At 51.6% G+C, this 21831-nt stretch overlaps 4 protein-coding genes across 8 annotated transcripts; all 4 read left to right on the top strand.

The window, feature by feature from the left end:
* The first annotated feature begins 360 nt into the window (after positions 1–360).
* LOC120689576 (strigolactone esterase D14) lies at positions 361–2218 on the top strand. Of its 2 annotated transcripts, XR_005681320.1 has the most exons (3): positions 377–1125; positions 1227–1968; positions 2023–2218. XR_005681320.1 is itself a non-coding variant. In XM_039971880.1 (2 exons), the coding sequence occupies exons 1-2, from the start codon at positions 653–655 to the stop codon at positions 1657–1659; spliced, it is 906 nt and encodes a 301-aa protein (XP_039827814.1). In that variant the 5' UTR covers positions 361–652; the 3' UTR covers positions 1660–1839. The 2 variants fall into 2 exon arrangements, 1 of the variants encoding a protein (XP_039827814.1); XM_039971880.1 differs by lacking the exon at positions 2023–2218 and having other exon boundaries at positions 361–1125; positions 1227–1839.
* Positions 2219–8081: 5863 nt separating this feature from the next.
* On the top strand, positions 8082–9549 carry LOC120689575 (nonsense-mediated mRNA decay protein 2-like). The gene is made up of 3 exons (XM_039971879.1): positions 8082–8490; positions 8568–8648; positions 9071–9549. The coding sequence occupies exons 1-3, from the start codon at positions 8287–8289 to the stop codon at positions 9302–9304; spliced, it is 519 nt and encodes a 172-aa protein (XP_039827813.1). The 5' UTR covers positions 8082–8286; the 3' UTR covers positions 9305–9549.
* Positions 9550–16640: 7091 nt separating this feature from the next.
* LOC120687195 lies at positions 16641–18949 on the top strand. Of its 4 annotated transcripts, none has more exons than XM_039969186.1 (5): positions 16641–16974; positions 17717–17772; positions 18168–18261; positions 18303–18347; positions 18428–18949. In XM_039969186.1, the coding sequence occupies exons 1-5, from the start codon at positions 16674–16676 to the stop codon at positions 18436–18438; spliced, it is 507 nt and encodes a 168-aa protein (XP_039825120.1). In that variant the 5' UTR covers positions 16641–16673; the 3' UTR covers positions 18439–18949. The 4 variants fall into 4 exon arrangements, 3 of the variants coding, with proteins under 3 accessions (XP_039825120.1, XP_039825119.1, XP_039825118.1); XM_039969185.1 differs by having other exon boundaries at positions 18150–18261; XM_039969184.1 differs by having other exon boundaries at positions 18168–18347.
* Positions 18950–20045: 1096 nt separating this feature from the next.
* Positions 20046–20780, top strand: LOC120689355 (translation initiation factor IF-2-like). The gene has a single exon (XM_039971642.1). It carries the CDS (start codon positions 20046–20048, stop codon positions 20778–20780), a length of 735 nt encoding a protein of 244 aa, XP_039827576.1.
* The last annotated feature ends 1051 nt before the right edge of the window (positions 20781–21831 follow it).

Genomic DNA, 21831 nt, shown 5'->3' with positions numbered 1-21831 from the left:
GACACTAAATTACTACAGTAATTGCTACAATAAACATGCTCTAATGATCCTCTCGTTAGGCTCATTAGATTCGTCTCTCCTCTCGTTAGGCTCATTAGATTCGTCTCGTAGTTTACAGACGAGATCTGTAATTAGTTTTGTAATTAGTCTATATTTAATATTTCAAATATTAAAAATTCCTTTATAAAAATGCAAAAACATAAAATGTAAAGTGAACTAAACACACCCGAAGCCAGGTTGTGTGAAGGGAAAATCACAGAAATTATTGGTCCCTCTCCTTTCTAGCGTTCGGTGTTTGCACTACAGTGCCTGCTGCTGTGGCCTGGATAATTGGGCATCCAGACAAACAAAAGAAAGCTCCTCTCCTCCTCCCTGGCACAAACCAAAACTTGTCTCGTCATCCACATCCGCAAACTCCCTTCCCGCACAAAACCGAGCAGAGGAGAGGAAAGAGAGAGATGGAGGAATAAAGCGGAGAGGGAGAGCCGAGCCGGAGATCAAAAGGAGCAAGGAAAGCCGATAGCTTGTGTGTGTGTAGAGAGAGAGAGAGAGAGCAAGAGAGGTGTGCGCCCCCAATCCCCATGGCCTCTGCTCCTGCTGCTATATAAGACCCGGGGGCTCCTCTGCTTCCCAATCCACCCATCCTGGTCTCATGCTTCGGTCCACGCAACCGCCCAGCCCCTCCAGCGGCAGCGGCACCTCGGCGGCGCCGGCGTCCGGCTCCGACGCCAAGATGGTCGGCGGCGGCGCGCCGAGCGGGGCCAAGCTGCTGCAGATCCTCAACGTGCGGTTGGTGGGCAGCGGCGAGCGCGTGGTGGTGCTGTCCCACGGCTTCGGGACGGACCAGTCGGCGTGGAGCCGCGTGCTCCCCTACCTCACCCGCGACCACCGCGTGGTGCTCTACGACCTCGTCTGCGCCGGCAGCGTGAACCCGGAGCACTTCGACTTCCGCCGCTACGACACGCTCGACTCGTACGTCGACGACCTGCTCGCCATCCTCGACGCGCTCCGCATCCCGCCCTGCGCCTTCGTCGGCCACTCCGTCTCCGCCATGATCGGCATCCTCGCCTCCATCCGCCGCCCCGAGCTCTTCGCCAAGCTCATCCTCATCGGCGCCTCGCCCAGGTACATATATACACCGATCGGAATCAGCCCCCACTCGATCGAATTCGATTTCAATCAGCCTTTGGAGTTTCGAGGCGATCCTTGTCTGATCCGGGGGGCAGGTTCCTGAACGACAACGACTACCACGGCGGGTTCGAGCTGCCGGAGATCCAGCAGGTGTTCGACGCCATGGCGGCCAACTACTCGGCGTGGGCGACGGGGTACGCGCCGCTGGCGGTGGGCGCGGACGTGCCGGCGGCGGTGCAGGAGTTCAGCCGCACCCTCTTCAACATGCGCCCGGACATCTCCCTCCACGTCTGCCGCACGGTGTTCAACACGGACCTCCGCGGCGTGCTGGGCATGGTGCGCGCCCCCTGCGTGGTGGTGCAGACCACCCGCGACGTCTCCGTCCCGGCCTCCGTCGCCGCCTACCTCAAGGCCCACCTCGGCGGCCGCACCACCGTCGAGTTCCTCCAGACCGAGGGCCACCTCCCGCACCTCAGCGCCCCCGGCCTCCTCGCCCAGGTGCTCCGCCGCGCGCTCGCCCGGTTCTAGCGACGCGGCGATCGGTATTTTTACCGCCTCGATTTTTACCCTTTGCCAAGAATCAAAAATGGCGCGACCCGCGCCGCTGCTGCTGTGTGTGTGCCATGACTGTAGTCTGTAGTAGAACTTGTTCTGGTGCCCGAATTTTTTTTTAACTTTTTACTGGAGCAGTCGTACTGGTACTCCGCATCTTGCCTTCTTCTCCTGCACCGCCACTGCACCTGTACCGAGGGACAGATAAGCGGGCCTTCTGGCGCCACGTGGCGGGTACTCGAGACGGTGCACGAGTTCCTTCCAGCTTTTTAAGCCTTGTCCCATCGGCAATGCGTAGGCTGTAATTTCCTTTACCTTTTTATTACTGCTGCTAGTTTACTGCTATGAGATTGGGATCTACTGACCTGATTAAGCGGATAATGGTATCGATTGGTTGGAATCATCATGTCACTTGCATAATAACTGGGTTGTGGATAAGTCCTGAAGATGAAAGTGGCGAGATTTTTTTTATATATATAAAAGGAAAGGTGTGGCGGATGTCTGCCCACGGCATGCATGGCCCATCTTATCGTCACGCATTCATGTTCATCGCTGGTAATGAAGCTGACCATAACCGTATCCTAATATACTTAAATAAATCGAAAATGGCTTTTACTAGAACATAAGAACTGTAGCTGATTTACATGCCTTTATTTTTTTCCCAACTATATGCATTTCTTTATCTTTTTTATAAAGTTAAATACCTAACTGTACAATGTACACCAAGTTGTGCTGCTGCCTACTGCTGTCTTAGGTTCATGCATGCATGATGTTTTGCGTCTGGACATATGTGCGTCAGTGCGTGTCACAGTGGGTGTGTGGGCCTCACCTGAGCTAACGTGCTGATCTCCGTGATGCTTAGCTTTAGATACGGTAGGTTGGGGTGGCGTTGTTAGCTTAGCTAGGCCGACCATGTCCCACTACTAACCATCCATCCATCCATGGGGAAAAAAAGAATAATAATCTTAGCTCTTGCGGCGATCAACATGCATATTATTCAGGTCTTGTTAAGTTGCAGGTGGTAAAGTTTTTGAAATGATATTTTTTTTATATTTAAAGTATTAAATATAGACTAATCATAAAATAAATTACAGAACTCGTCTGTAAATCGCGAGACGAATCTAATGAGACTAATTAATTCATCATTAGAGGCTGCTGCTGTAGCAATTTAGCATCTAATTACGGCATAATTATGTTCATTAGATTCGTCTCGCGATTTAGAGGTAAACTGTGCAATGTATTTTTTATTTCGTCTAGATTTAAGTCTCCATGTAGGTGTCGGAATTTTTTTTTGAAATTTTGAACTTTGTAACTAAGGGCCAGTTAGGCACTCAGGCTTGTCTAATCTCGGTCTCCCTCGGTGAAGCCGCCATCACCACCAAACTCCTCAGTTCGGCTTGTCTAAACTTCGGTTGCGAACGAGACGAGCGACGCCATCTTGTCCCACCTCCACTGCAGCGGAGATGGGAGAATCGTCGGCGCGGCGACGGAGACGCCGAGACCAGCTCGAGACTCTTGTCCGGCCGGCGCCGCGCCCACGTGACCGCGAAAACGAGGCCCTTGGACGGTTGGACGCTGCGGACGGCGCCGTCGTCGTCCGCCGCCGGAGCCGGCGCGACGCAACGGGACAGAGCGCGGGGAAAGGAGGAGGCTGGCGGGGAGGATTCCGTTCCCGTGCGTTGGATTGGAGGCGCGAGGGATTTGGCGATTTGCTGCGGAGGGAGACGGGCGATCACCGAGCGATCAGGTTCCCGATCGCCGGGCCGGCCGCGCGGGGCCCCGGCTCGGGGATTGAAGGAATCCGCGGCGCGATAAGATGGGGCCCGGCCTTATCCACTGACCCCTGCTGGTGCTGCTGCTGGTGCCCCTGCCCCGGGCCCGGGGAGGGGGAGAGCGAGGTACCCGGCCCGGCCGACGACGTGTCCGGTGTCCCCTGCCGCCTGTCGCCGTCGCGCTACAGCGGCGGCTGCTGGCGCTCGGCGAAAAGACGGTGGTGCACTGGTGGCGCGACGGGGAGCTGAGCTAGGGTAGACGGGGCCCCTGCGCTCCAGGGCACGACGGGGACGGACACGGACGGTGAGCTACCAGCGGCAGGTAGGAAAGGCTGCGCGCCGGCCTGGGCCCTGTTGTCACTTGTGACAGACAGGCCGAGACGTCGGGTCGCCACATATAAACAGCAGCGGCTTTCGCACCTTGGACGTTTCTACGGAGGTTAGCTCGGCCTGAGGGCACGCTACGTACGGCAGGCGGCCGGGAAGGAGCTCCCTGTCTGAACTCTGCACGTGTGCTGCCGCGGCAAGAGCATCGAACGGCCGACGCACGACAGTGGCACCCACATTTGTTACCACAGTGACATCAAGAGAAGTAGTTTTTGTACAAGGTAATGTTTGTTGATGCATGCGCCGATTGCCGATTGGTCTTGTACAGCACATTCATCCCTACATGTTAGTACTGTGTGTACTTTTGTCCGGTACTAAAAGCGCTTATTTTGTACCGGGCGGTATGCATAGTGCTCTGAGAGCTAAATAGTACCGACTGAAATCACCAGCCGGCACTAAAAGAAATCACTGACGTCGAGAGATAATCATTTAGAACCGGTAGCTTCGCCCGATACTAAATAACACCCAAAAAATTTAATACCGGGTAGAAACACCCGGAAAAAAATGTCCTCTTAGTACCGGATGGTGCCGCAATGCTGAATATGCGGTTGACCGTGAGTTTCACAACTCACGGTCGACCCGTCCGTCTTCCTCCCCCGGGTCACAGAGAGTCCAGATCTCCCTTCTTCCTTCACTTTCCATTTCCCTCTCCCCCTTCCGAGCAGATCTCGCTCGACCCCCTCTCCTCCGAGCAAATCTCGAGCCCCCGCCGCCACTGCCCTCCTCCGGCGAACCGAGCAGATTTCGCCCCCCCTCCTCCGGCAGATCTCGGCCCTCCTTCGGTCGATCTCGGCCACTCCTCCTCCCGTGGGGGGCGCGCTCGGCGGCGCTCGGGCGGCGCCCCCCGGGCGGGGCGGCGGGAGGCTGGAGGCGCGGCGGGGCTGGCAGCCGGAGGCGCGGCGGGGCCGGCGGCCGAAAGCGGGAGGCGCGGCGGGTCCGGCGGCCGGAGGCGCGGCAGGGCCGGCGGAGCGCCCCCGGCGCCGGCGGTGGGTCGGCGGGAGGCGCAGTTCCAGTTTTTTTTTGCAAAAATTTTTCAACATTTTTTTTTGAATTCCTTTGATTTTTTCGGATGAATATTTTTTAATGATACAAAAAAATTCTTGAATTTTTTCTACTCTCTTTTTTTTGCTTGAAATTTTTTTTGGTCTCCAAAATTTTTTGTTAAAAAAATTTCTCTCTCCAAAATTTCTCTTACAAAATTTTTTCAGGATGTGGCCACCAAGACTGGTGTTCCAATCGCCCCTTGATATTTATAGAGTGGGTAGAATCTTCGACACCCTCTTCTTGAAATAAGACAACAAATTAATAGTAATTAAAATCGTAATTAAATCTGCCAATACTAATATGTCTATTATGTTGTACTTAAAAGATGGCAGATGTTCTTTAGCTGTTTATAAATCCAATATCAACTTATCTACTATATAACAAACTAGTAAAAATGATGACAGAATTTCTAGATTAGTTAGGTTCATGTTTAGAAAAATAAAAATAAAAATAAAAGCGGCATGATAGGCTCATGAATATCCTCTATATTTGTGACATCATGGTTTTTTCATCATGTTCTCTACTCTCCCATCTTTGAAACCTTTTCTCACCAAAGTTAGGCCCACCGTACCCCTCACGGATGTCCCACTTGTCAGGCCAAAAGATTTGATGAAAGGGAGGGGGATATTGATTTCGTCAATATTTTCCACCAAAATCCTATTACTTTTTACACCAGCAATTTCCTATACCCACATATTACTTTCCTTTAGCACACACATACTTTCATTTGCATATTCATTGACCCATAATTCATGTCATTTTTTCTTTTGAAAGGATAATAATTGTGTCGGATACCATGATTAAGGGTACCCTAATCAGGGAACTAAAATCACCCTAAAAACACAACACTACATCAAAATCGAATTACCTTGGCAGCCAGAGATTTTCTTGGCGGCCAAGATTGAACCGCCAAGGAATATAGTGTTACCTTGGCGGTGCTTGTTAACAGCCAAGAAAATATAATTTCATGACGGATTTTGTAGGCAGACAAGAAAATTTGTAATTGCCTTGGTGGTTTACAAATTACGCCAAGGAAAGTTCTCATTTCCTTGGCCTTTACGTCAAACCGCCAAGGAAATTGTGCTTTTCCTTGGCTGTTTCATCGAAATGCCAAGAAAAGTTCTCATTTCCTTGGCCTTTTCGTTCAAACCGCCATGGAAATTGTGCTTTTCCTTGGCTGTTTGATCAAACCGCTAAGGAAAGTGCCCATTGTAACACATATATCCTTTGATTGTGGCACATTATATTGCAATAATTAAGATCATATTTAGTGTTGTCAAAACAAAACACACCTAGTTCTGCAATTATTTTTTAAATTGACATGAGATGGATAAAATTCTTGATGGCGTGTACATGTTGATTTCGCACATCTCATCCTAAATGAGTACACATGTCTTGTAACCATGAAAGAAATACAAATAAGAGTTGTTTTAGTCCTCATATTAATATATATATATATATATATATATATATATATATATATATATGCAATCATGGAAATATAATGTTGGCTGGTATTTAATTTGCCGACCAAGCGGCATATACTACCTAGCACTAATCAGCAAATGCTTGCAATATCGGACGATCAACTCCAAATAATAGAAGATGTGGAAGGGAGCGCCTCACTTAATATGCCATAACACATTTGATATTTATGCAATAACACATTAGATATTTATGCCATAACACATCCATATATGTAATTGATGGGAATAAGAGCATTGGATCAATGGAAGGTCATGCATGGCCACCATTGCAATACAAAAGCGCCAATGAGGTATACTCGCAAAGTTTTATTGAAATCATCACCATACCCACATCAAGCAGGCACATGTTTTTTTTATAAAACCATACATGACTAATGCAATTTTCACAAATAAGAATTTGATGATGTTTAGCGATCATATCTAAGGTTGTTATATATATATGAGGTGTATATAATGTTTTGGACTAGAACTATTAAATTAAATAAACCAACTATGCTAATATCTCTCCACATTATTTTTTTGAGCAACAATACTAATTATAAATTAAATGTGATAATTTTTATTAAAAAAATAAGTGACACACACTATTTTGGGCAACGCGCGCGGAGCGTAATCCCAAATTGGCCGTTCCCGCGCCCCTCTACTCAGCGTGCGCGCGACGAAACCCTAAGTCAGAACCCCCACCGCCGCTGCCCCCCCTTTCACACGCCCCACCCCTTCTTTCGTTGCGCTGCCAGACCCGCACTCCTCCTTGCTGTCTTGCTCGTCGATCCCAAATCCACCTCCATCTCCTCCTCAGGTCATTAACCCTAGGCCCCAAATCCACAGACCACAGCCACGGCATCTCCTCCTCAGGTCGTCCACCCTAGCCCGCAAACTCACAGCCACCGCATCTGGACTTCAACTCCAATGGTGAGGAGGCGCAGGAAGGTGGGACCTCCAGCGTCGTGGTGAGGGGAATCTGCACCGCACCCCACTGTCCATGCCGCCTCCACCAGTTCCTGTCCATCCATCCAATTCCCGTCCATCCCTTTGCTGCAATCCAATCTAGGAACGAGTAGGATTTCCTGCAAGTAAGATGTGTTCTATTTTCGACCTTGACTGAAATTCCGTCCTTTCCCCTCTTTAATCGAGTTGTTTCTTTGATTCATGTGTTCTATTTTCGGCCTTGACTGAAATCCCATCCTTTCCCCTCTTTAATCGAGTTGTTTCTTTGATCCATGAGGTCTGTACTGTATCCGAGATCTCAAAGTAACATTTCCCCTTTTCATTCCTTTCCTTTGCAGTTCAACCAAGCTTTGCCCAAGTGACAGATTGCAAGATTATTCATCTACTACTATGTGGCTGGTAAGATCCCAACAATCATGTATCAGCACCTAGTTACTTTGAGGTCTAACTACAAATGGTTTAGGGGTTCATGATCCTTGTCAGTTGTGATTGAAGTTCAGGGCAAAAAAATTTCAATTAGAAAATTACATAATGTCATTTGCTCAGTTGCACTGAACCTGTATCAGAATGTTTAGATTAATCCATATCCCTATGATTTTCTCATCTTTACAATCTTTTTAACCCATAACTGAAACCTTGGAGGTGTAGTAGTCAGGTTTTGAGATTTGCTCTTTGCCTTCTATATGATGAATCAGTTATGATATCCTAGAACTAGTTTTATTCACAGTTGAGATTAGCTTGATTGCAAATTCGAATATTAGTTTATCTCCAATGTATAGACCATCATTTCATGATCAGTACGTTTCTTAGAAAATTATCTTGCATTCTGGTACTTCAAGATTTGCATACAAATATTGTAGTTCGATCATACGATGCTTGTTTGATTGTGTTTCGCATAGGATGACTACAAAGAACTAGCTTCAGATGAGAACTCACATGAACTGGATGGAAAGGCACTGTACACCATGGGACGTGGTATGAAGCATGGGCGTGTTCCAATTGGCGATGGTGCTGTGGACAAGGAAACTATTCTAGTTCATCGATTGTCTGTTCCTTTTAAGCCAGTCAATTCTGATGATTATGAAAGGGTGATCAAAGAAAATGAGCAGCTGAAACAGACTAATCAGATACTCCATGATGAAAATGGTGTTAATCGTGCACTGATCATGGTACTAATTCTGCAACTGCTTGTAGCAAATAATGTGTCCTATACATGCATTTTTATTTATATACTTTTCAATTGCAGGCAATGTATGCTGATTTTGGAAAAGAACCGCCTGCAGAGCTGCTGTCCCATCTAGAAAATATTGATGCACGTCGTCAACAGGTTACAAATTGAACTGAATGATTATCTGTACCATTCATGTTTTGCATATGGAGAACATCTCATCTAGAAAATTAATACTGTTTGGTGGCAGAATGCCAATATGAGTTGCAGCAGTGAACAGGTGGCTTCCTGTTGATTAGAAATGGCAGTCTTAGATTTAATTCCATGGTAAGGTAGCCACCATCAGTTTGACATGGTTAATTCCTCTCAGTTGCTGTATAATTTAGTTGCAGCCTCTTGTTTGGCTGGGAATTAAGCATGTAGCTGCAGATGGCATCAAATTTTGTTTTTTACTCAGATTATATGTTGGTTCTTAGTTCTTACATGATCATACAACAACTTGAAACTGTTTATTTACTCAGATTATATGTTGGTTCTCAGTTCCTACATTATCATACAACTGAAAATTTACTGATTTACAGGCTGTTGGCTCATCACATGGAGGCTCTCACTCAGTTGATAGGCGCGATGAAAGCGACGATGATGACACTTACAATGAAAGCGATGCCGACGATGACGACGACGACGACGTCGATGATGATGCCTCCTTTGAAGGAAATGATGAAGCCAATCCTTACCTAGAAGATGACGTTGATGGCGAGCGACCCATCGAAGGAGATGCTGATGATGAGAGAGCTGTCGAAGGCTATTCATGATCAGTGACCATGACTGTGACCTCAACTAAAGCAAGCAACCCCTACTGACTGGAGGATGTGGTGTTGACTGTTGGCTTATTTTGGTAGATACTGCATATGCTAGCCAGATCTTTTGCTAATGTATTTTGTGCATGTGATGTGACATGTAGGCATGATACAATATTTGCCACAGATTATATGTAGGCATGATGCATGCATATGGCAGACATGTTTGCCTTTAGCTATGCATATGGACTTGTGATGAACAAATGGATGTATGATTTATATATTGCTTCAACGATCATATAATCCAATTCGGATCTATATTGAATTCTGCCTGCCAGTCCATTATTTTTATTTTTCTGGTTCTTTCAAACATTTACTTGGCCAATATAACTGAATTAACTTAGCCATAAAAAGCGGCCAAGCAAATAGAATTACCATGGTGGTGGAAAGCAGCCAAGCAAATAGACTTAACATGGCGGCTGGAACGCCAAGTAATCCTTAATCCTTGGCTGCTGCTGGTCGCCAAGGAAAAGAAATTACCTTGCGGTTACCGACAGTCAAGGAAATAAATTTACTTGGCGGTGCTTGGCAGCCAAGAAAACTGATTTACTTAGCGGCTTTAGCCCGCCAAGGAATGTAATTTATTTGGCGGTCGGCAACCGCCATGGAAATTATATCCTTGGCGGTTGCAATATTTCCTTGGTGCAGCGAAGATTTTGCCGTTAGTCCTTCTAGCCTGGCGGCCAAACCGCCAAGAAAAATAACCTTGGCGGCTAGCCGCCAAGTAAATCATGTTTCCTTGGCCCTCTATTCGTGGCGCATTTTGCTTGGCGGCTAGCCGCCAAGGATGATTTCCTTGGCGGTTTTGGTATATTCCTTGGCGGTTTTTGGCCGCCAAGGTAATTCCAGTTTGGTGTAGTGCAAACACATGCTGGGCAACCGGGCCCACGAAGCCCTACAGCCTCCTTCCAAGCTGGAAGAAAGGAAAGGACTCAAAGAAGCCCAGCACACGGCCCACGTACTCAATGCGGCCCGTCCGCACCCCTCGAACCTGCGGGGTGATCTCCGCCTCGCTCGAGGGATCCCCGCCGAAGCCCTCGACCGCGCCCTGCGCTTCCGCCTCGCTCGAGGGTAGCGAGCCTGCCCTTGAGAAGGCGGATCGTTTCCACCTCGCTCGAGGGAAGTGAGCCTGCCCTCGAAGAAAGCGGATCGTCTACGCCCTAAGGAGTTGAGCAGCCGGACCCCTGGGGTCTGACTCCATCTCACCGGACCAACGGTCCCGGACCCGCTTCCCGCTCGGGGACGGGTCCGGTGTCACCACGAGTCCCAGAGGTGGAAATGCTCAGCACCTATGGCCACGGACCCGGACCCCCGCAGATGGGTCCGGGACCTCCACATGCCTATCCGGACCCCCGTGAGCTCTCGGCTCAGCTAGCTGCTCGGGAGGGGTCCGGAACCGCCACGTGTCACGCGGACGCGGGCACAAGCCTTCCGCTGAAAGCTCCCTCACCCACCCGTATTAAGTGCGAGTTGTTGGGGCATGCTCTTCTACCGCTGGGCAAAGCCACCCATCGACAGACAGTCCTTCCACTCACCCACCCGCCGTACAGAAGCATTAATGCCAACCACTCCTCCACAGCGCCCGGGTCAGACGGCGTCAGGCCGCCATTCCCCACAGTGGCGGTGACCAGAGTCTTGTCCGCCAACTCCGGTCACTGCTCCGCCATTCCGGACGCTGCGGCGACGCTGTGGGAACCTGCGACGCAGTGCAAGACGTGCTCGGCACTGCTCCAGCCACTATACTGCCAACTCCCCATACCTCCTTCGTACTTTTCCTTCCGCGGAGCCCTCGAACGACATGGGCACGACCCTAGGAAGCGGCTCCGGCCTTGACCAGGACAACACCCTAGCCTGCAGGGCCTTCGGAACACCGCCACGCCACGCCTGGAGGACGGTACCACCCACAGCAACGACCACGCCGCCCGCTGGAGCCGCCAGGACGCCGGCGCGATCCCTGCAAGACCAAGGATGACTGCCACGCCCGGCGCCATGCCCCACAGTGTACTTCCCACAGTGCTCGACCACTGCACCCCCGCGATTCGGGGAGAAGACGACGACTTCCACGATCCCCTGTGCATGTACACCATCCCTCCTTGTGTCTATAAAAGGAGGAGGCGGGCTTTCCCTTAAGGGGGTTGGCCCATTCAGTAGAACACAATGCTTCGCACTACTAGCAGAGCACATACGCTCCTCTGAACCCCGATATTGGCACTCGCCTCGATCAACTCCTCCTCTAGCGGAGACTTGGGAGCTTCCCTCCATCTCTTGCCTCGCTTGTAACCCGTACTACAAGCACCCCCGGTGCAAGATAGTACAGTGTTCTCGCACACCCCTTTGCTGGGCGTACGGCCCCATGACCGGAACCAGGATAAAACTGTGCGTTACTGTATTGCCTCTTGCATCAACATCTGAGACGAGGAACACGCAGCATCATCACTGGTTGGGTCCGGACCGCCGGGTCAGGGCACCGACAGTTGGCGCGCCAGGTAGGGGACGCGCTGCGTGACATTTTCTCTTTTTGTTCCCATTTGATCTCCAGGGATGGTGAGTAGATCCAACCCATTCCCCATGGGCACCTCGGATCCGCTTCCAGCGGGATACGTGATTTGGTTCGGGAGTCTCGACTTCGTCGCGACCGGCGACGGCCACGACACGGACATCCTCCCGTCCGGAGCCAACCCCGACATGCCGACACCAGCGTCCCGGTGCGGGAGGCGCCCGCGCCAACATGCGCGGCGAGTGCGCATGGCGCGGCGCGGAGCGGCTCGCCTTGCCACCCCCACATGGGTCGAGTCAAGCGGGTCGCAGTCCGGCGCCGCGACGGAGGACGTCGTCACCTCACCATCACCGACTGCGGGAACGGCTCGCCCTGCCTCCCCCACATGGGTCGAGGCTGGCGGGTCGCAGCCCGGCGCCGTGGCGGAGCACGTCACCACTTCAACGCCACCGACTGCAGCGACGGTGCCTTCCGAGGAGGGCGCGACCATGACATCGCCCCTTCCCTCCGGGACGCACACCCCCGTTGCGACCCACACTTCATCCGTCAGCACCAACGTGAGTAAGCACGAGGATCTACCGGGTTATCGCCTCATCTCGATCCACGACCTCGCGGCACCACCACTTGACAGCTCGTACCCCGACTCCTCGGATGAGGGGTACGTCTTCGTGCGCGAACGCGTCGCCCCGGACTTCTCCGGAGTTCGCGATCGCGAAGCACTCCTGGCGTTCCAGGCTGCGGCAGACTACTGCTTCGCCTGCTCCGACGACTCCAGCGAGGACTACGATCTCGCCCGGAAGTTCTCCATGGTCGAGCTGGCGGAGCGGGGCAATGACGCGGCAAACGACACGACGGACTCACCGACGAACCGACCAGTTGAGCCACCGACGAACTCCGCTGCACCCAGAGCAGCTACTCCGACGAACCATGCCCAAAAGGCCAAAACTAGCGTTTGGAACATTCAGGCTAAGCTACGTCACTTCTATCCTTGAAATTCCAAACCCTTTTGTACACCGTTTATACCCATATTTCCCGGAATAATAAAGGAGTACAATTTACTTATTTATTTTCTGGGAACCTTCCGAACCCTCGGGGGCTCGGATGCGCACGAACACTGAGGTATGCTCGGCTTTACCCTCGGCAAAGCCAATCCTCCCTCGGGGACTACTAGGGGGGAACCCCCGAACGTCCCCAAAGCATCGCCACCATTTTTCAAAAAAATTTCGCATCTAAGATTCTCGTATACTTAGAAAAATGGATGCGAGGCGTAAGAGACTACGGTACGGGGCCGGCCGAGCCGCGGGACCGCCTACGCCTCCGGGATACGGCATATCCACTCACCACCCTATGCCTAAGTTGCTTATGAAGGCGAAATTCCTCGCAGAAATTTATCTAAGTCACATACGAGAGCACGAAAAGTTATTAACAAAAACAGCGCGCATGAACGCACAAGGCCTCGAGCGGCCAACACTGTCGGTTTACATTAATCTGTCTTCTCGCATAGAAACATGTTCGAGGTAAATTGCTAGTCCGACTACATGGGCTCTACGAGCCACCGACTTTCTACAGGTCCCCCTCTCCATCGCGTGTACCCTCGAGGGCCACCCTCGGGGGCTACACCGTCGAAGGCTACCCTCGGGGGCTACAAGCTGGCAAACAAAAACGGCGAAGTCCTCACCAATGCTTGGAACATACAACAGCTACGTCGCTTCTATCCTTAGAGTTCCAAGCTATTTGTGCATTGTTTGTACTCGCATTTACGATTTCCCGAAACAATAAAGGAGTATGCTCTACTTGTTTATTTTTTTGGGAACTTTCCGGACCCTCGGGGGCTCGGAGGCGCACCAACAATGAGGTACGCCTGGCTTTACCCTAGGCAAAGCCAAGCCTCCCTCGGGGGCTACTACGGGGGGGAACCCCCGAACATCCCCAAAAAATTGCCAACATTTTTTCGAAAAATTTTCGTATCTAAGTTTCTCATATACTTGGGAAAAACGGACGCGAGGCATAAGCAACTACGGTACGAGGCCGGCCGAGTCGTGGGGTCGCCTACGCCTCCGGGATACGCCCCCCCCCCTCACCACCTCACGCTTAAGTCGCTTATGAACGCGAAATTCATCGCAGAAGTTTACCAAAGTCGCATACGAGAACACGGAAAAAGAGTAAAGAAAACGAGGGCTCGAACGCATAAGGCCTTGATGGGCCACACTGTCAATTTACGATTACCAATTTCTTACATCTACAAGTACTATTACGATAAAGTACTAACTCATTACATGGGCTCCGAGGCCCAGACTACCTACAGTTTATCATCCCCTCCTTGCGGATCTTCTGCAGCATCGAATTCGGCTATGGGGGGGGGATGTCGGCTTCCAGCTTCGCGGCCAGGACGGTGGCGAACTCCTCGGCGGCGGCGGCATCCATGATGGTTGACGCAGGATCCGCATCGGCGTCGGTTGGGACGACGTACCCCGACGACACTCTCTGGAGGTCCATGATGTAGTGCGTCGAGGCCACGGCGAGGGCTCACAGGACACTGAGGTGGAAGGTGCTCTTGGCTTGCTCGGTGATCCGGCCACCTAGCGCTCGCAGGCGGCTGATCACCGAGCTACCAGACACGGCGCCCTCCCCCACGAGCTCCTGGCACACGCTCACAGCGGTCCGCTCCAGGTCAGCATATTCAGCCTGCGCCGCCATGAGCACGGTGGTGACTGCCTCCTTCGCCGCAGTCTCGTCCGCCACTCTCTGCCTCAGCTCTGGTCAAAGGAACCAAGATAAGCTGCGATAAACTAGGATCCAACAACAACGAAATCTTGAGCACTCACCCGCGATATTCTTCTGCGCTTCCTCCTGCTGGACTCGGATGACCCCTTCGAGCAAGGACAAGGAGTCCTCCTTCTCCTTGAGGGCGACCTCCGCGTTCCGGATGACCACCTCCTTTTCCTCGAGGGCTTTGTCCTTTTCCTCGAGGGTCCCAGAGAGCGTGGCGACGGTCGCCTTCTCGCGTTGGAGCTCGGCCTCCTTGCCTTGGAGTTCGGCCTCCTTGTGCTGCAGCTCGGCCTCCTTCTGCTCGAGCACCGTCCTAACACGCTACAGCTCGGCGGTCTGCGCCTCAGCTTCCTGAGCCTTCTGCTCCGCTGCGGCCCTCTGGATGTCGCGCTCGTCGGCGGTTCGCGCCAACTCTTCCTCTGAGCCTGCTGACGCGCCCCCAGATCTGTCATCTTGGTGTTGGCGTCGATGTTCTTCAGCACCAAGTCGGCATTGTGCTGCCCAAGCCAGCGCATTTGGGAGTACAGCCGGTTCAGCTAGTCACTCTTTCTGCGCGAGATGTCCCTCAGACGCTGCAAGTGGAAGAGCGTGAATGAAACGAACAAAATCAAGGCCAAATACTAACGATTCCGGGGAGAGAGCCACCTACCTGGCTGATATGGAAATCCGTCATTCTATGGAGCTCCAAGGTGCAGTCGAGGTGGCCCAGAATCTGAGAGCCGGCCTCGATCTGCGCCTTCCAGACAGCTTCCTCCTCCTGCTCGTTGCGGAGAAACTCCAGAGGGACCCCGGACTTTACGGTCACCCCGTGACGGGCCCCTCAGAGCATCATCACTGGTTGGGTCCGGACCGCCGTGTCAGGGCACCGACAAATTGACATCATTATTTATGGAAGGAAAAGAAAGATGTGTATTAATGTATTACTTTATTTTAGTATACACATACTTTCCTTTGCACATACATTAACCTATAATTCACACTATTTTTTAGAAGGATAATAATTGACATCATTATTTATGGAAGGAAAAGAAAGATGTATATTATTGATGGTTTTGAAAGGATATTAATTGACATTATTGTTTTATGGAAGGAAAAGAAGATGTGTGTCATTTTTGGAAAAATAATAAATAACATCATTGTTTGTGGAAGAATTCCCTAGTACCAGAAAAGAATAATCGAATTTCTATAGATGAAAGTTCGTTCCCACGACGGACAACTAGGCCATCCACGTCGTCTCAAAATATTTCAACCGTCCGATCGAAAATCAACGGTACATGCTCCTCCCACCTCTCTTACTGTTGCAAAAAATATCTCAAACTCCAGAGTTTTCTCATCTCTCCTCCATGCTGCACAGTTGATGTATCCATGGTTGACTGGCTCAAGTTTCAAAGTGTTCAAATGCAGTAGTGTTTGTGCAACACAACGTGATTCCTAGCGTTCACACGCCGCACGCGTTCCGCACAGCTCCGAGCTCTTGTTTCTACCCCGCGTCAAAAATGGATTGCTCACGGGAAAATATCTCCTCTCAAGCATCATGGTTTTCCTCAGCAGTGCTTGCTCCTCCTCTCCGGCCTCGCCGCGTTGCTCGTCCTTTCCTCCACCCATGAGCCGAATCGCCGCCGTCGAGAAGACCGCCAATGCGGTGCAGCGCGGCTTGGCCCCCAGTTGGCGGCGCAGGCAGTCCCCCGGCCCGTCATGGTCACCGGCCGCTAGACGTTGGCGCGCGGCGTGGCCACAGGCCTAGCGCCGCCTTGGCCGCGGCGCAGCCGCCGCCGCCGCCGTCTCGAAGCCGAAGCACGGCCTCCACCGGCAGGCAGCGCGCGGATCGATCCCGGCCTGCGCCGCCGCTCTGGCCGCAGGCTTGCGGGCATAGCAGCCCGCTGTTGCCGTCTCAGCGGCCGGTGCGGACGCGGTCCCCGGTACGCCGCGGCGCGGCCTCGGCCACCGGAATGGCGCGGCCCCTGGCCCGGCCACTGGCTCGCGGGGCGCAGCCGCCGCCGCACCGGCCGCAGGCGCGCGGACACCGCCGAGCCGGCCCTAAAGGATGCGGACGCGCAGATGCCGCCGCCGGCTCCAGGCTGCGAGCGCGCATACTGGCTCCGCTACGAAGCCGACCGCGCCTTCTCCCATCACCTTTCCATCAGACGTCGCCGTCTGGGACCTGCTCGTCGTCGGCGACCCCGGCCACAACGACCTGCCCGACGCCCCGACCCCGCGCTGCTGCGTCGCCCGCGGAGCTGGAACGCCGCGCAACCCCGCGGGTCACCTGCCCTCGCATCGCCTCCTACGCCGCCGCGGCTAACGGTCCGCCTTGAGCTTGGCATCTCCGCCACCGCACACTCAGGGGAACAGAGCAGAGGTAAAGCAACTGAGCATTAATCTGCAGTAGTATGGCATCGTCCAAATTAATTTTCTAGCTCCACCCTAAATCTCGATTCGCTCTGCAAGGAATTGTTTACATTTGCGTTTTCGATTTTTCACATTTTGGGTTACCTATTGAAATTAACACCCTGCATTTGATTCCCAAGCTCCTTGCTGGTGTTTTTCCCCATCCACCAATAAATGTATAGATTAAAGATAAGAATAGATGTTTGAATGATCTGCGTACTACTCAGTGTTATCTAGATCCGTTTGTCTTTGCATTTCGATTTTTGCAAGACAAATTCCCCTTGACTGGGTAACTTTTGCCTATTCTTCTTTTACAGATATCATTTCCAGTAACAAACCTATGACCTCCTTTTCTTTTTCGTTTCGTTTACTTCTATTTTTGAAGGAAGCAGAAGGGGCATCTTTCTTTTACTTCTGGCATAAGATGGGTTTTTTTTTGGCCGTTACATTTGCTAAATTTGCTTCTGAATTCTAATAGAGTTCACGAGGAACCATATGTTATGGTGCAACAACAGCTATGTTCTTACACATCAACGCCAATTTGGAGGTCGCTCCGTAGGAACGCTAATTGCATACCATACCTAGCAATACAATGATAGTTTAACTATATATAAGCAAATTCACCGGCCCTGACTCGTGCCATTAAGTTTCCTCTGTTTCTCTTAAGCTTTAGAGAATAGTAAGTAAGGTTCACCAATTGATTATATTTGCAGGTCTACGCAAAGTCAAGCATGCATCCATTGCAAGCAGTGGACAAACCAAGCAACATGTATGCACTCCTTGACAATCTTAATATTTATAAATTGTCTCTGAGAGAAAGCACCTGAGCTCAACTGAATTTTATTGAAAATTAGTTCTGAAAGTCTTTTAAAGTGAGATGCTCACCAGAATGATTTAGGTTAGTTTTCTGGCCAACAAGATTGAAAACAGTAACATGGTCTCGAATTAGTCAATGAAAGTTTAAGAATTAGGTTACCGAAAGAACACTTAGGAAAAACAGCTGCATTCCATTCTTTAATATGCTGTTTGCCTGAATTTTTATGAGTTTTTTTGGCTTACAATCCTATTCAGATACCTACTGTTTGTGCACACTTTTATTCTAACCTACTCAATATATATATTGAAACTTTCTAAATCCATCTTCAGTTACTTTTTACCTTTCAGAACAATGGACTATTAGTAAATGACTATAATTTCCAACCCCCCCATCAACCAAACATGCTAGCTGCCAGCGCAGGTAGCCAAACTACACCTCTATATAAATTAAAACATAGCAGCTCCTTGTTACTACCCTGCTATCATGTGAATGCATGCAGATCCAAAAAAGCCTGCCGCGCTACTATGGTTAGAAACTACACACTGTACATCAGAACCTGACGCTACCAGCCTCTTATTTTGACTTCTTTGTCTCTTTTCCCTGGCAGATCTTGTCTGAACGCTAGAAACAAAAGACAAGAGGCTGTCAAGCTGCACCGATATGGGTGCACATCGCATCAGGTTCGTACACACTTCTATTTTCCTTCTATTTATAATATCTTGAGCATCACAATTGCATCAGGGATGTTTGTTTGGATTCTTCTATTTTGGAGTCTCATACCAAGCACAAAGGACACAATGCAAATCCGGATCAAAACCTTTCCTCTTGTGGACCTTATGACACCATCAGTGATCTATTTTCTCAATGGAATTGAGCTGGGATGGTATACAATTGAACCTATTTTGTGAAGCATCCAATACCAACAGTAACCATGCTCTATAGATCAGGATTAGTAACGGAGCATCTTAGTACATTGCTTATGTATCAAACAGCTTAGCATTATGTTCGTTCAACCTTCATGATTGTGCCCTACACATCTGTAATGCTATGGAGTATGGACAATGCATTTGTAATGCAGAACATAAATATGCTGCTGTCTATTGGAATGCCTAATCACGTCTTCATCTCATTGTTACTAGCTTTGAATTTCCAACTTAACCTCGTTTACACAACTTCCTGCAGCTAACATTAGCAAGAAAAGTTGAAAAAAAACCAATACAAAACCCGTTTGAACGCGCGCAGTGGCCATCCTTTTAACGGCCCATAGTATAAGACCTGTTGGGTTTGCTTTTAAAAATTGGCCGGCCTAGGTCCTCTGCATATATTTTTCTCTCCCAGTTCATTATCATACAATATCATTAAGCTCAGAGAAATATAAAAACAGTCAAAACAAGGCAGTACCATGCCAGCAAATCTTTAACAACAGCATTGATACGTTAGATGTATGAGCGCGCGCGATAGCGCGCGTCATTCACTAGTTAATTGGTTAGTAACTTCACCCCCGGCGTGTGCCTCGGAGCTGTGTTCCTTCATCTATCGGTAATAATCATTTTGAGAAATTTTCCAGTTTACCACAAGGCAAAATATCTCTGCATCTGCAAATTGGCGTATCTCGGTCGTCCACTTCACTGTGGTGGAACCTATCAACCTACAATTTAATCTCTGGTCTAGCACGAGTGCTTAAGTTTAGCTAGTTCTTATTTTCATTGTAGGTGACACTATAGTTTATCTGATCACAATAGTTGCTTAAAAAATATCTGATCACAATGAGGCGTGTGGTACATTGCCTTTGTCAGCTTCAAGATCTGTCAACTGCTCGTCGAACGATGAAGATGTACTTTATAGGGTAGTATATGCGTGAGTAAATTTCATAGAGATTTTGGAGCAAGTTTCAGAAAAATCCAATCCAACCAAAGTTCATATTTCAGGAAATAAATGTTGAATCTTTTTTTTTTGCGAAATAATAAATGTTGAAACATACTCCAACCAAACCATAACACTTTTATGGGCCGAGTCCAACAAAATGGGAAATTTGTGTGTGGGACACTGCCAAAAAGTGGATTTGTACCAAGCACACTGCACTCTTTGAAATTGTGCACATCACACTCAATTCCTTGATTTTTGTCTCCAACACACCACACCACATAAAAAGTCTTCTTTGCCCTTGCAAAAACCGGACCCACCCGTCAGCTCTCTCCCTCTCCCCTCTTCCTCCCCGCAGCGCCATGGCGTTCCCCTCCGTGCTTGCCCCGTCCTTGCTGCGTCCGCCCGGCCGCGGCTGCCCCGCCACGATGCGGCTGCCTCGCCGCGGTGCGTCTGCCCCGCCACGCCGTGGCCGCCTCGCTGCGTCCGCCCCGCTCGCCGCGCCACCACGGCCGCCCCTGCTCGCCACGCCACCGCGGCTGCCCCTGCTCGCCAACGGAGGGAGCTCCACGGGGAACCCGCCGGTGCCATGGCTATGGGCCCGAGCTCGATCCGCACGCCAGGCCGCGCGAAGGCCGCCCCGCCGCGGGCCTCCACCGCCGCCGCCCCTGCTCGAGCTTGCGCCGTCCCGCCCCGAGGGAGAGGGGAGAAGGGGTGCTGTCGCCGCCGCGACGAGCTGGAGCAGCCGCGGCGAGACGAGCTCCAGCCGAAGCAGGGGCGCCGCCGCGGCGGCGAGCCCGCACGCTGCCCACGCCCGCCCGTCTGCTCCGTCCACACTGCGTGCCGCCCACGCCTGCGCAGACGCCGGTGCCACGGCCGCCGGGATAGGAGGTGGAGGGACGAGGGGCGGCGGAGGGAGAGGGGGCGGCACGGTGGCCCGCCTCGCTGCCTCCCCGCCCTCTCCGGCGGAGGGAGCGGGGGCGGCACGGCAGCTCGGGAGGAGGGAGGGCGCCAAGTCCGCCTCGCCATGGACGGCGCGGGCGTGGGAGGAGGAGGGAGGAGGAGGGGCGCCGAATGCCGGAGCAGAGAAGAGCTGAGACGGCCACCTCCCCAAGCCGCCAGAGCTCACGGTCTGCGGCCGCTCCGTGCACGCCGCCGAAGCTCGCGGTCCGCGGCTGCTCCTCGCGTGCGCCGCCACGGCTCGAGGTCCGCGGCGCGGCAAGGTGGCCGCCATGGCCCCGCGCGGAAGGGGGGAGGCGCCGCAGAGGAGGGAGAGTGGGTGACGAGGACGGCGCGGGCGCGGCTTGTAGAGGGGAAAAGGAAGGGGGGAGAGGGAGAGAGCTGACGGGTGGGCCCGGTTTTTGCAAGGGCAAAGAAGACTTTTGTCGTGGTGCTGCAAACCACAGCCGGGTGGCGGAAGGCACCCGCCCTAGCCCAGAGGGTGTGTACTCGGGGGTTAGCTAGTCTTAGATCAATCTTCCTCAAGAACTCGATGAACACAACGGGATTTAGAGTGGTTCGGGCCGCCGGAGCGTAATACCCTACGTCCACTGTGTGTTGTATTGCCTTCCCACGAGAGTGAGAAGGTGCGAGAGTTTCAGTCTGTCCGGATTGTGGAGCTTGTGTGAACCTCCTGTGTTCTAGCGGGCGTGCTCTCCCTTTTATATGTCCAAGGGGAGCACGTACACTGAGCGGGGCCCCGACATGTGGACCCGGCGATGTATTATAAACTACACTTTGGCCTTCAATGGCTCAGATCCGGAGATCTTGTCGTCGGCTTCTGTGCGTAGCTTCTGACCAGGGATGGTCTTGAGTTGTCCTGTCAGAGTAGAGTCTAGCCTTTGCAGTCGCGCGTCGAGGTCACGATGAAGCGCCGAACTACTGACTTAGTCCACTGTAGCAGCGTGCACTGTTGCTTCAGTCAGTAGCTGGTCATCATGACTCGTCGCTCATGCGCGCAGCGCTGAGTCTTTAATGCTTGTCTCGGTATCTGGCGATCCACAGTGTGGACTGACAAAAGCTGCCCCGTGCCCAGAGGCAGCAGATCCCGCCTCAACCACTCGCACTTAATGCGGGTGGGTGAGGGAGCTTCCAGCGGAAGGCTGGCGCCCGCGCCCACGTCTGCGTGACACGTGGCGGCTCCGGACC

The sequence above is a fragment of the Panicum virgatum genome, chromosome 9N (genome assembly GCF_016808335.1).
Source record: "Panicum virgatum strain AP13 chromosome 9N, P.virgatum_v5, whole genome shotgun sequence".
NCBI lineage: Eukaryota > Viridiplantae > Streptophyta > Magnoliopsida > Poales > Poaceae > Panicum > Panicum virgatum.
This window is presented reverse-complemented; position numbering and strand designations above follow the sequence as displayed.

Coding starts and splice junctions, on each gene's coding strand:
- LOC120689576 (XM_039971880.1), top strand. CDS start 653: ATGCTTCGGTCCACGCAACCGCCCAGCCCCTCCAGCGGCAGCGGCACC. Junction 1,126..1,226: donor CTCATCGGCGCCTCGCCCAG/GTACATATATAC, acceptor TCCGGGGGGCAG/GTTCCTGAACGACAACGACT.
- LOC120689575 (XM_039971879.1), top strand. CDS start 8,287: ATGGGACGTGGTATGAAGCATGGGCGTGTTCCAATTGGCGATGGTGCT. Junction 8,491..8,567: donor TTAATCGTGCACTGATCATG/GTACTAATTCTG, acceptor TTTCAATTGCAG/GCAATGTATGCTGATTTTGG. Junction 8,649..9,070: donor TTGATGCACGTCGTCAACAG/GTTACAAATTGA, acceptor ACTGATTTACAG/GCTGTTGGCTCATCACATGG.
- LOC120687195 (XM_039969184.1), top strand. CDS start 16,674: ATGCCGCCGCCGGCTCCAGGCTGCGAGCGCGCATACTGGCTCCGCTAC. Junction 16,975..17,716: donor CTCAGGGGAACAGAGCAGAG/GTAAAGCAACTG, acceptor TTATATTTGCAG/GTCTACGCAAAGTCAAGCAT. Junction 17,773..18,167: donor GTGGACAAACCAAGCAACAT/GTATGCACTCCT, acceptor TTTACCTTTCAG/AACAATGGACTATTAGTAAA.
- LOC120689355 (XM_039971642.1), top strand. CDS start 20,046: ATGGCGTTCCCCTCCGTGCTTGCCCCGTCCTTGCTGCGTCCGCCCGGC.